This window comes from Phoenix dactylifera, chromosome 17, assembly GCF_009389715.1.
Source record: "Phoenix dactylifera cultivar Barhee BC4 chromosome 17, palm_55x_up_171113_PBpolish2nd_filt_p, whole genome shotgun sequence".
NCBI lineage: Eukaryota > Viridiplantae > Streptophyta > Magnoliopsida > Arecales > Arecaceae > Phoenix > Phoenix dactylifera.
Window position 1 is genome coordinate 2,971,059 of NC_052408.1, and position 14,094 is coordinate 2,985,152.

General features: G+C 36.2%; 1 protein-coding gene across 1 annotated transcript; it reads right to left on the minus strand.

The window, feature by feature from the left end:
- Positions 1 to 236: 236 nt before the first annotated feature.
- On the minus strand, positions 237 to 13,269 carry LOC103720734 (chaperone protein dnaJ GFA2, mitochondrial-like). Its single transcript, XM_008810581.4, has 18 exons — positions 12,982 to 13,269; positions 12,834 to 12,894; positions 12,637 to 12,708; positions 12,404 to 12,495; positions 11,472 to 11,555; positions 11,323 to 11,361; positions 9,807 to 9,926; positions 5,367 to 5,417; positions 5,157 to 5,244; positions 5,013 to 5,077; positions 4,833 to 4,907; positions 4,101 to 4,173; positions 2,993 to 3,084; positions 2,837 to 2,908; positions 1,191 to 1,247; positions 1,034 to 1,082; positions 705 to 771; positions 237 to 489 (listed from the first exon to the last, which is right to left on the minus strand). The coding sequence occupies exons 1-18, from the start codon at positions 13,075 to 13,077 to the stop codon at positions 390 to 392; spliced, it is 1,353 nt and encodes a 450-aa protein (XP_008808803.2). The 5' UTR covers positions 13,078 to 13,269; the 3' UTR covers positions 237 to 389.
- Between the last annotated feature and the right edge of the window lie 825 nt (positions 13,270 to 14,094).

A 14,094-nucleotide genomic window follows, 5' to 3' on the forward strand; every position in this document is an offset into this window, starting at 1 on the left:
CCATACCTCTGCAAAAATTTGTCTTCATTGATTTCGATGAAGGCGAAATCAAACGCATACCAATAGAGCCAATCAAAGAAACAAAAAAAAAAAAAAAAAGACTGCAAAAAAAATGCCAGGGTTTTAATATGACCCACCACCCCAGATCTATAACAGAGATTTATATGTACAGATCCCAGATCCATGCAGAAATGCTTCTTGTAATTAGCCATATAAACTTTTTTTTTTCCTTTGGATGAGATAAACAGCTGTAAATATTATATAATGTTATTGGGGTTAAACAGGAAACATCAGATACAAAACTTATGCTAGAAAAGGCCTGATTTCTCCAATAAAAATTTCTAATTCAAGTGGTCTGCTTCAAACGTATTAACCAAAAAGTGGCATAATTATCCTGATGCTCCTGCAGCTGCAGCACCCTTGTCATATTCTCCTCGCTCCTCTTTCGCGTACTCTTCAATTAGTGTACGCTGTCTCTGTGTCAAATTCCTGTACAGAAAAAAAAAAAAAAAGACCAGTAAAAGACACAATTTAGAAGAAAACACACACACACTGCACCAAGCAAAGAGCTGCAAAGATACTATTTAACCATGCCTGAAAGATAGAAACTTGTCATCTTCTGACTTTTTTTGATGTATTCATATTAAAAATGTATAAGTCATCCGTTGTAGCCAAAAAAAAAAAAAAAAAAGATAGGAACTTACACAGGGATGCTGACATTAAAATGAACATATTGATCCCCATAAGAGGAAGAGTTCCTTGTCTTTATTCCTGAATAAGACCAAGGATATTTACTAGGTTTCAGTCAAATGGCTGACAATAAAAGGATGCATCACTCAACTTCTCTTGAATTAAACAATGGTGATCGATTCGCAAATATTTTGTAAATTCCGCAGAATAAGATGCATTCAAATAAACCAATAGCACTGCATAAAATGTAAATGACAATTTGCAGTGACATATTCATATAAGATAGTCTAAAATATCATTCCAAGGGAAAAAGAGATTTTTAATCCATTTGTGACATGGTTACCTTTCCCCTTCAAAACGACCTTCTGACCAGGTTGCGTACCAGGCCGAACCTGCAAATAATAACACATTTTCAGCATGCACCATGGATTTTTAACAAAATCCAACTTGACGTATATAATAAAACTCTGAAATATATATGAGAGATGATTCATACATACCTTAAGAACAACATCCCCTGTGAGAGTTGGAACTTGAATGGTTCCACCTAATATCGCCTGCAAATTTAATAGGCAATTAATCTGGATTCAAAAGAAACCAGCAATACCTTCCGGTAAGGTTGAATTAACATTATAGAACATTAGGCAAGATCTGAATGTCACATTGGCAAGACACCATGGGTATGCAATAGGGTGGTCTCTATTTGAATTCTCAGCAGTCAGGGTAACTGATTGAGCTAGAGCTAGCCAGGCCCACTCAAGCTTGGCCATATGCTAATTGTGTTATTCTCATCACCAACTTGATTAATATTATCCACAATACAAACTGCCAGATAACAGCCCCCTTCAAAGTAATAAGACATTCAATCAATAGACCTATGCATGACTTGAAGATACTCCATTGTTTCTATGAAGAGCAGTGTTTAGATCTCATTCCAACACTTGAAATATTTCTTAACTATGTGAATTTTTTTCAGCCAACAATTTAGATCCTTGTTAAGCAATATGAGATATAAACATGGAAAAAAAAGAAACCATTAATGAGGATAAAAATATATGGAATATATAACGAGAAAGGCTCTGAGACCAACCTTAGAACTTGAAATCATGCACCATCATTTTTTTCGAATATAGTGTATATACCATCCAAATCCCCTCAACCCCCCACCCCCTCCTGCCTGGGCCCCACCACATCATACGAGCATGTTGCCAACATGCCCCCCTCCCTGGCACACAAGAATAGAAAAGAAAAAACAACTCCTCTGCCATCTGCATGTGCAAGCACATCGCATCGCATAGTACATGTAATGGGAAAGCCTGGACACCAGATTCACATGGCTGGCCTCCATCACCATGGCCTGAAGCCTCATGGCTTCAGCATTCCAAAAAAGAAAGGGAAATGACGAGACCAACTGCATCTCACCTATATGTATCTTTTCCTTGCATGCCTCTAGCCCACCACCAAATTAAAGAAACAAAAAGTAAAACACCAAAAACCAAATTGATCAATTCTAACACTTTCAAAACACTCCACATTGCAGTGCTCTTAAAAAATAATTGCTAGAACCTATTCCTATCTCTCGCGTTTCAAAATTTCTTCTTTAGACAGTTTGAAACCACGTAACGCATCTTCGGCACTCCCCAGAAAAACAAAAACTAAATAAATAAATAACCAAACAAACTAGATACTTGTGTTTCCTTCCATTTCCTATGGGTACATCTCGCCAAAAATAGCAAAAGCAAAAGAACCAGCTTTGTGGCACATGCATCACATGTGCTAAACTCTAGAATTATATAAAGCTTAATCGATTATATACAAGCTAGGCAGAAAAAACTCATTCAATGAATAAGCCTACATTAGCAGGATTCAGACTTGCTAGCAGTAGCAGTAATAGAACAAATATGAATATTATATGAATATGATTGTTAACATTTTTATCCTAAATTTAATTAAACCAATTTATTCCAAGTCCAAAAATTCGGTGGGCTCACAGTTTCTCTGAGGAGAACATCAAGCAACTCAGAACAGAAATAAGACAAGATAATGCTCCATTTCTTTCTATATCTTAATTAAAGGGATTTGGGTTCAAACATCAGAAGCATGCTCTAGATTTGTTGGCCAACACTATGGAAATAGCATTAATTACCTGAGTGACATTTAGCACAGCATCTACGTGGATATCAGCTTTTTCTCTTCGGAAAACAGGGTCCTCTCGAACCTTAGAAAATGAATTGCAGGTATTAGTACATTACTGTTTAGTTTATCATTCATACATATAACACAATGATTTGAAGGCACTAACCTTGATAGTAACATAAAGATCACCAGGCTGACTGCCCTCAGGATCTGCCCCACCACTTCTATAAATTCTTATAGTTTCATTGTCATCCAGTCCTGTATGTAATATGATATAAAATGCAGAGTACCCGATAAGTAGTATTAGACATAATAATAATAAAATACATTTGCAAGGGATAAAATATTAACATATAAAAATTATCCAGTGATTATCAAGTGTAGAAATTAACTGTCATTTTAGTCTACAGACAGAATATGATATGGTGGCAGGTCCATGACAATATTTTGATATAACAGGCTATGCTCATTATTAGAAACATTAAATTCTTTATACCACTTCTGCAAATATACAATACCTGTAATCTGAGTAAGAACAACCAGAAAAACATTCTAGAAAAACCCAACCTCCCACCCCCAACACTTATTTAAAAAATCAAGAAGTAAAACAATATTACAGATATTGCTCTATCATGTGAAAAAGAGCTTCTAATAGTTTTGAGATAAACCAGGACTTCAACTGTTCAGATGCAACAAACTTCATCTCAACTCCTTTGCAGCTAGTTCATTGATGCAAAGATTACCTTGGAACAGTCAGTCATTCATAGACACATATGTGAAGCCAAAGTCTGACATGTCCATAAGTCAACATACTAAAGCGTATATGTTCCTCTATTCATCTAGATGATCAAATAGGGCCTTAAAAAAGTAATAGTATAATTTCCTTCTGTCTGATATAAATTTTGAAGAAGTTGAGATTTCAGATCAGTTAAGAATAGCATATGCAGAATCTTAAATTTTAGAAAGAGCTAAAATAGCACCTCAGTTATAATATGCAGAATCTTAAAAATAGCAGCTCAGTTAACATATTTTTAAATTTGATAAGAGCTAAGATTAAACTCCTCGCAGAAGACAATTTGATCTTAGGTACAGCCATCAAATCAGTCTTGCTAGAAATGTCATTTGGAAATGTTGAACCAATTTTATTATAAAGACATTCAAACAACCGTTACCATTCATGAGTTGGTCATGTATAATCAAGTGTGAAGAAATTTACAACATAAGCTGATATTTTCAAACTAAATGTCCATTATACTTACAACATTCAAACATACCAGGCATCACATCCAGCTTGACTGATTTTATTCCTTTCGCAACTCTCCGTCCCTTGCATGACTTGCAGAGGCTCTACTTGCAAAATGTAGAAGTTAGGGATTCAATCAGTAAAGAGAAAATTAGACATGAAGATAAGAAAACAAAATTTAATGCAAAAGAAGTTCATTGATCTGTGAGTCGAAAAATTAAAGATAGATGGCATTAATTTCCTTAATCATCATTGCCAATGAATTTCTAACCTGTCTACCGCTAGCCCCCACTAATGCTAGAATAGTTAATAATTGGTGGGTAATATATTTTCTCCTATAGTTCCTCACTTCCTCCTCTAGACTTAATTGTCATTAGATTGTTAGCTTTCCTCTTGCCATTTCAATTTTACAAAGGATCATCTTTTACTCAACCTCATGCTAATAGTTCCTCTACTCTATCACTTATTGACCTCTCCCTGTTTTCATATCCTATTTTAGTGTTTCCACAAACCATATCAAATTTTTCTCCATTCCTAACTTTTGGCCTTCAGGAGCCTTTCTCGAAGATATCAAAATAATGAGCATTCCAATATCATAGATATTCTCCACTCATTAAGCAGCGATTCGCTAATGTAGAAGGACAGAAGATAGATACATACAAGATTTTGCTATATCTATGTCAAAAATAAACAAAAAGTTTGAATGGTCGCCATTACAGCTTTATTCTTGATAGTGCAGAATATGCATGATAAAAGATCGTACCTTCACAGTTTTCCCAGATCCCCCACATTGGGAACAGGTTGTCTGCAGCCTGAAGGGGCCATTTTGCATGAATATCTGCCAACACAAGATATGACATCAATTTTAACTGCATAAGATTATCACTAGAATAAGAAATATAACAAAAATGAGAAACAGAAAACATTCCTATTGGACTCTCACCATTCCTGAGCCTCTGCAAGGCCTACATGTTTCAGGTCTTGTTCCAGGAGGAACACCAGTCCCATCTGCAAAAAGATAATCGAGTAGTGTTAATTGATATCATAAATTCATGAAGACTTTTTTCCAGAAGAGCATGTATCATACCACAAGCTTCACAGGGTACAGAAGTTTGGAATGTCACTGTTTTGGTGCACCCTTGGACTGCTTCCATGAATGAAATTTCAAGAGAAACCTACAGAGGGAAATTATAGGAAGATGATGGTGAGACAATTGGGACAAACAGCAAACCACATTAACATATCAGACATGGAAATACAACAGTATAGAATTTTCTTTTTAAAAAAAAGAACAAACCTTGACATCTTGTCCTCCAAAGTCTCTATCTCTGAAGATGTTCTTGAAGAACTGGTTCACAAATAAGCATCAGAATCAGATCATTAAGCCATTGCAAATAAACAAATGAAGGCAATTCCATGTCAAAGATGTTCTACCAGGAAAATTTAAAATGTGGGGGCCAAAAATCAATAATCTGTTAGCCACCTATGCTCGAAGAATCAAAACCATATCCCCAAACAAACTTCATGAACCTGCCACAGTATTACTGCAGAATGACTTTAGGATTGAGCTGTAAGCTTGAAAGTAATACTGAGTCAGGTTCCAGGTTCACATTTCAGTCTCAAGTCGATTAGGCCTTAATGTTATACATATGCATTGGTCAAACTTATAGAGACGAATTAACATGAAGTTTAAAACAGTACAACTACATGCATGCTTTTTTCTGTAGGCATACATAAGCATCTCAGAATTCTATTTCAAGTCAAACAAACACTACTTAAGCACAAAAAAAGAGCATTAAATTCGATTCATTTAACAAGTGTTTTGTTCAAATAATATACTGGCTTCCTACCATGCTCTGAGGCTTTCACTTTCTCTTCCCCACACTTAATGTTTATCCATCAAACTGGAAGTATCTAAAGTTTTCTATCAATACCATTAAAAATATAGAAACTTGTACCATATACCAACATAAGTCAACCTTTGTGTCAGCAGAAGAGTTACTACAGTCAGTAATATGTAGAGGAATGACTACCAACATTAATGGCACTACAGTGGTAATACTATCATAGTATTAGCATTAATATTGGCTACAATAACAGTCTAAATAATTATTACTATTATTATTTATTCCTGATTATCTAAAGAAACGAGGAGTAGTGCTAGGTAACGTAGTAAACATATCTTTGTCAAAGCTAACATAATGGAATTATATGTACTAGTTAAGTAAATACATGGAGGTTTGGTTATATTTTCAATAGTCAAAAGCATTGTGTATTCCTGTATAAACATAATTAAAATTTTCTATCATGGATATCATTAGATCCTTTTTCTTTATATTTTTATTTTACTACTATAGAGAGTTATTTAAGAATAGTTAAATTAATAGGATACAGAAGCGAGTTTAAAGAATGAGCAGAGTTTAAGTAGTGACTTTAGAACCTAAAGAATAAAGTTGTTTCAACTAATAAATTCCTACCAATACGGAAAATTTCTACTACGTGATAACAACTCCTAAAGATATTCTACAAATATGTCATTTCAACTAGTTCAACATAGCATCAGCAGTAACATATGGAGGAATATGCAAAAGAATGACTACCAACATTAATAGTGTTACATCATGAATATCACAAAGTAAGTGTTAGGCTATTAAATTTAATATTGGTCAGAATAGCAGTCTCGATAATTTTTACTACCATTATCAATAACTAAGGAAAGAAGGAGTTAGCAAGCTAATTTATTTATAAGAGTTACATATACTATTTAACACATGTAAATATACATGGAGGCAAGGTATGCTGTACTGGCCCGAACCGGACGGTACGGAGCGTACCATAACGTACTAGTTCGGTACCGATACCTGGCACGAGTGGTGTACCAATACTCGGTAAGTCAAAACAATCATGTACCGTACCGACACTGTGCTAGTGTGGCACCGGTACGGAGTCCGATACCGAGACGGTCATGGAGGTTTGGCTAGACTACCAACTATCAAAAGTATTGTAGTGTCTGGTAGAAATGTAATCAAATTCTTCTATCAGGCATATCACTAAATCATTTTGTTTATATTTCTTTACTACTATACAAAATCATTAAAGATTGTCCAACTTAATAAAAAAGTCAATTTTAGGGGCATGAGGAGTGCTTAAGTAGTGACCTTTTTGAACTAGGGCATTCCCACCAATACGAAAAGTTTTCAGTATATCATGACAACTCCAAAAAATATTCTACCAAGTACGCAATACAACTGCAGAAAAAACCCCTCCAGCAGACCACATCCACACACACAAGGTGAAAAAAAAGATAAAAAATAAAGAAAAGGAATCCCTGCAACAACCAGATACACACAACCTACATATTCCACATGCACAAATCCATATATCTCTCAAACATTTGCAAAACATATAGCTTCAAGCCATTAGATTTAGACCCTTTAGTCTTTTTGGATTCTATTTTCAACTAATTTTCTGTTTTGATGAATTTCAAAATCTTATAGTTAACTCTTCTGGGAGATGGTTAGAATTTTCTAGGAATTTTCGAACTTATTTCATGGCTACTTTTGTAGTGAAACTTTTAGTTCTATTTTGATGAGGAATATCATCTAAAAGTCCTACCCTAGGGTTATGTTGGATTAGGAAGTTTCAAAAATCATGAGCATTGTGCAACTTTTAGGAAAGAATTTGTCCCTTCATTTGCCAGTTAGATGCAGTGAAAAGGTCTATGAGTGCCCTTATAGCTATAAAAGAAGGATATAAGGTATAAAAATCAGTTTCTGATGATAAATATTGAATAATTTAAATGCATTTTCCTCTCCTTTGAGCGCTGTAGCTATTCTATCTTCTCTTCTCTACCTATTTTCCATAACCTATATTTATCTATAACCTTCCAATTATTCTTTTTTTATAACTAATTTTGTTTTTTGAAGGAATAAAAAAATCAGATCTAAAACACTTCTTCTTGTCTGATTCCATGTCCAGCTGCATCACCCCATCATGACTTGGGCTGCTTTTGAGTCGGATTCATCTGTTCCATGATTCCATAAACCCAGAACTAGACATTGGGGTGTTGGATCTAAATTTTGTTACGTACCTGGCTCAATGAAGTATCAGGTCAGGTATGGGCTCAGGTAATAAAAATATAATAAGATCCATGAAGTCTTCATGTCAGGTTCAGGTATATTAAGACTCGTACCCTACCCAATGTGCATGGGATTCATTGTGGATTGCATCTGAGTTCCCATTGCTGTGTAGAGTGTACGCTACTTACAAGTACCTTCCCAGATTTCTAAACACCAACATTGCTTACCACCCCAACCCCAAAAAACCAACAGACCAGACAAAACTCCCAAGGACAAATGGAAAAAGCTAGAACTGACTAGTGGATTAAGCCCTCATGCAAAAAAAATGCCAAGCTACTGAGTTGGATTGGTTACAAAATCAGAGGCAATGTACCTGATCCGAACAACCATTACCTGTCAGATCAGGCCTAGATGTTTTAAGAAGAATGATGCTTGCTGTAATAGCTTATATTTACCAACTTCTGCCCATTTGCATAAAATGAAAACTGCCAAAAGCATAAACTTCGCATGCATCTCAAATTAAAATAAAGGGAGTTTAATGATGATAGAGATATGGAATGGGGTAATGCCACTCACACGAAAGACCATCCCAGTCTTTTATGCATGTGCAACCACCCAATCATTCCTCAGAGCTTCTTTGAGATGTGTGATCACACCTGTTCGTGCCTGATTGCATATGATCATGCATCTCAAAGCATGATCGGGTGGTTGTGCATGCATGAAAGATCATGATGGTCTTCTGCAACCCAGTCCCTAAAGATACCAAATATATGCAGACTATGGATATCAGTAAGCCAATAATAAATACATGTAACACTCTGAAGGCAAATCCAGAAGTGAAAGTTTCTTGGGAATTAATAAGTTCATGATATCCCATACTACAAAACATCCTCTTCCTCTCTCCACTGTATGGGTGGTAGATGCTCATCTATCACTTATGCTTCCACACAATAACCAAAGAAATATAACATTCATGAACAGGCTGAATCATAAGAGATTGGGACATGATTATGACAACATGACCCATGCTTATAGAGTAGAAAACATGATTTGTCAAGACACCAAAGCAATAAGGTCAAATTATGTAAATTCTTCTGGATGCATCCTACTAAAATAGGGAAAACAACAAAGTTGTGCCTGCTTCATAATAATATCATAACATTAGCCACTAATAGGCATCCTCTTTGGCCAGAACTGCACAAAAAGAAATTTTAAACCTATAGCTAAATTATATTATAGCAAGCCAACCTAACCTCAAGGTTGCAGATAACCATGTCAACTAGCTAATATATAGGCTCACCCAATCTGCAACAGAAATAAATCAGAAAAACTAATGAAGTTGCCAGTTGCCAGTTGTCAAGGGGTTAATCAACTGTATAACCTTAAAAGAGAAAAGCAGCAAACAAAAATGAACAAAAGAAGAGGTTCAAGAACAAAATTGCAGACAACAAACAAACTTCTGCTGTCTAACAGAGTATAATATGAAGATGACCTCAGAAAACTCGCCCCTCTTTATTTATCTTGAAGGCAACAGCATGTCAATAACCAATGAGAAAAATGTGTAACCAACGTAACAAGTGATTTGCTATATGAATGTAAACAGACATATTATTTATAGTAAGAAAAAGGTAACATATTATTCTGCAAAGTATACGTACATCATTCATTCCCCCTGCACCGCTAAATAAGTCTTCAAATGGGTTGCCAAATCCGGAACCTCCAAATGGTCCACGAGGATCGCCTCCTGAAGCAGCTTGTTCAAATGCATCAGGGCCAACCTGTTGGGATGCTCATAAACACATACAATAAGTTACACTTGCTCAATACAGTGAATTTTAACTAGGGATTCATACAGGATAGGCAAAGTGGACATATGCATAAGCTGGCATCACTGGTAAAGATTGGTTGACATAGTGAACTGAGTACCCCTGATATTTAATTACATACCTAAGAAGAGAAAGACACTGACCAGAATGTGTGTCAAATCAGGCACTAATATGAACATGACAACTCATTGTACTGCAAAAATTTACTTGGGAGTATACAAATAAGCTTAGAAGCCATAAAGGATATAATCAATAACCTTCTCTGTTAATGTAATAAGAGACTGTTTAAGTGCTTGTATTGGTGGTTAACTGTGCTTTCAAAAGACCTCAATGATAGACAATCCAAAAAGAGAATAAGAACATGGACAAATAAGTAAGGCACCGTATTATGAAACGCAGAAAAAAAAAATCATTACTTTCTCTGTCAAAGAAAAGAGAGTTTAAGAAAACAAAAGGAGCATATAAGGGAAAGGTGAAGGCCTTTCACTGGGATAGATTTTCTTGTACAATTTTAAGCCTCTTCATAGGTCATGCTGCTAGGAGAATGAATAGAACCGACATAGAAACATATGCATGCATGCATGCACATGTGCACAGATGTTTCAAGAGTAAGATTATTTTGAAAAGGATATTTCTTATTGAGCTGTCAAAGAACTCTAAAAGACAGAAGGTTTAAGAAAGAAGCTATTGTAACAAGAATGTAGTTTTGTTTGTCTAAAGAGAAGTTCCGAAATCCCCAAGATATCTCACAAAAGTATCACTAACCCATATCCCACAAAATATCACTAATCACTCTTCACTGTTATTCACAGAGGAATATCTGCTAGAGGGATTTATTGCAAAACAGCCCCTTGATTGCCTAAGTTTTGCCCTTTGTGTCATTACTTAAATCTTGACCTATCCCTTCTCTTCCTATCAAGATCCACAGCCGATTCATTTTGCTGCATCAAGTTTACTAAAAAAAAGGGCTTTGTGATTAGCATCCATTATAAAGCCAAACCTGCATTTTTTTTTGGTTATACAAACCAAGCATGTGCATTTAACTTCAAAGCAAATTTACACTGTAATCATGTTTAACCTAACAAATAAACTAAAGGAAAATGTTCGGCAACATTATACCTCGTATATCTACATCACATGTTTGTTGACATTATGAACCTCTTCTTGTCTAGACTACTCTCTGTCTACTCTTAACTCCTCAAAATTTTGGTTGTGTTTGAACCAAGGAAAATCACCCAAAGATATGTAAATCTTTTACAATATCAGAATTTCACGCAACAAGTATTAAGCCATACTAAAATAAGTTTACCAAATCATTAATGGAAACAAAACACTACAGCTACGGCACCTGGTCATAAAGCGAGCGCTTTTCCTCATCCTTTAAGACCTGCAAGGCATAATGAAATCAAAGCCCTTTTAGTCTTACTCTCAGAAATGGGCAGCTAAATGTCTAACCTATATAACATCCAACCAAAACCTCAACTTAGATCAAATTACCTCATAAGCACGCTGAACTTCTTGGAACTTCCTTTCTGCATCAGCATCATCTTTATTCGTATCAGGATGTAGCTTCTTTGCAAGCTATAGAAAAACAAACAAAACTGAAGATAAGCAGGATGTAAAGAGGAAAAAATTCCACAATTTGAGCAAAAAAAAAGGAAAAAAAAAAGAAAAGAAAAGTTGTCCTAACTCCTCTAATTATATTACAAAATTAAAAAAGTCAACAAATAAAACAAAAAAGAAAAGAAAGGGTGATACCAAAGAGACTAATAAAATAGTTTAAAACAATCACTGAAAGCATTTTTAGCATTTTTAACAGAAAACTTATCAAATCTATAACTACAAGAGAAGCTTATCATCACATGAATAACAGTACTTGTAAAAACGTAGATTCTTGCAAAGCAGCAAATCCACAACTCCATCAATTTAACCAAATGACGTACGGCAAAGCATTTTAGCTAGCCCTTGACCACATGGAGACATGTTAGGCAAATCAAGAATTTAAAGATTCAGTTCCAATGACCCAGACACTGACTAATGAAATCGCAGCACGAGTATTAACCTGTAGGTTGACAATAAGAAAAGCTCTGACAATTGATCGGCACAAATTATTAAGCTTTTTGGCTCAATCAAGATACAAGAATGACTGTCAGCCTTCAATTACCCAGGAAGGGTTATGTCACAAGCCTGGCATATAGTTGGTCCATGTTGGGTTTCAAAATTTTATCTGGAAGGGATAACTAACAAAAGAATCATATCTTATTGCACAGTTTCATCATAACACAATCAATCCTTGTCTTGTTGGTCATAAATATTACTGTATAATTGAGCTCCTTCGTCACCAAATAACTATTTGCAAAAGAGGATAGTTCCCATTAGTAGCAATGATGGAAGGAAGCTATTGATAGTACTTAGAATCTAAAACCTACCGCATAATATGCTTTCTTGATCTCTGAAGCACTTGCATTCTTGCTCACTCCTAGTACCTCATAGTAGTCTCTTGCAGACGTCGATCTTGTTCCTAAAAGCCGCAACACAAAAATATGCATAGAAGTACAAATAAGAACAATCTATCCACATATTATCTCTGTTGAAAGAACAGGTTAATCCTTTTGGTATTATCCTTTGCTTCTAAACAGTTAAAGCAAGCACTGAAGGTTACCATGAAATAATCTGCTTGGAATATAGTGCCCCTGAAACGGTCCATTCGAAATCTCAAACCTCCTCCAATTCGCTGCAGATTCATAATTATCCGTTTTCAATCGAAGCATCCAGAATCACTAATTTACAATGATGGATGAACAAAGGGAAGGAAGCAATTTTTTTTCTCCCCAATTTACTATAATAGATGAATCGCACCTGTTTTGGGGGAAGAAGAGCTGCAAATCCCCGCTGCAAGCCGGCGAGAAGAACCCTCCAACTACGGGGGAAAAGAAAACAGGGGTAAGAAGCTCTCGAAACGGAGAGAAACGAAACGAGGAAAGTGGAGAGAGGCGAGAGATCACACGGGAGGGACTGGCGACTCATCGAGGAGGGGGAAAGTGGATCTCTGCGACCTCCGGGCGCACCAGAAGAAGAGCCTGGCGCCGGCGGCGGGCCGCATCGTCGACACAGAGCAGCTCTCGATCACAGGTCGATTTCGAGGGCTTTCTCCACCATTATCAGGGTTCGTGAAGAAGGGGGCCCGGTTCTTGGGAGGAGAAAACCGTGGCGGGAAGGAGGGAAGACGATTTCGAGAGAAGAGGGGGTAAACGGAGAGAAGGCAGACAGGCGGCCGAACTTTCTCTTTTTTTTTTTTTTTTTTTTTTTTTTTTGTGGGGTGAAAAGCCGAACTTCGCTTGATGGGCTTAATTTGGGAGCACGAAAAGTTCTGGAGATTTCTGTTTCGGACCCTGGGCCGGGCCGGCCCACACGAGCCAGTTATTATCGACAACCCAAGAAGGTCTGGTAGGTAAAATAAAGGCAATGCAACTCAACATGCCCTTTTTTTTTCTTTTTTTCTTTTTTTTTTTTGAAACTGCTACCTACACTATCCTAACATGAACACAGCCAGTTATATCAGCATCAAGCAAACAACACAAAACAAAAGGAACAAAAGACTGCTGCGTCCAAAGAAGGAACACGCCCCTTTTTACAGTAACAAGAGTCCGAATCCATTTCAAAATCCTCCCCTGATGGGGGACGCTTCTCATAGTCGAGATTTTGAGAAAAAGTAAATATAATCGGGGAGCAAATAACTACCATCATAGCCACCTTCGTAAGTTCACTTGCATACCCATTGCTATTGCATGCAGACCCTTGCTCCTAGAAGGTTGATAAGTCAAAGAATCCAAGTAACTACGGCTATCACAGACTCGATTTTTTGACCTAGACACAACACAATCCCAATATAGACCGATCTTGACCTGTGGATGAATGGGGTGGGAATGGGTCCACGGTTAGACCAATTGGAAATCTCGGAATGGGCTGAAAATTCTTTAGATATTTGATCTATGAATGATAAATAATGGTTTAATTAATTTTATTTTATTGCAATGATTATTCTACTATGGATAATGCGATGTGTTCGATTTGAATGATAACTCCAGCGTGAGTCTACATCATGTTGTATTTAATTTTA

Coding starts and splice junctions, on each gene's coding strand:
- LOC103720734 (XM_008810581.4), bottom strand. CDS start 13,077: ATGCGGCCCGCCGCCGGCGCCAGGCTCTTCTTCTGGTGCGCCCGGAGG. Junction 12,496..12,636: donor TCCAAGCAGATTATTTCATG/GTAACCTTCAGT, acceptor TGCGGCTTTTAG/GAACAAGATCGACGTCTGCA. Junction 772..1,033: donor GGTCGTTTTGAAGGGGAAAG/GTAACCATGTCA, acceptor GGTCTTATTCAG/GAATAAAGACAAGGAACTCT.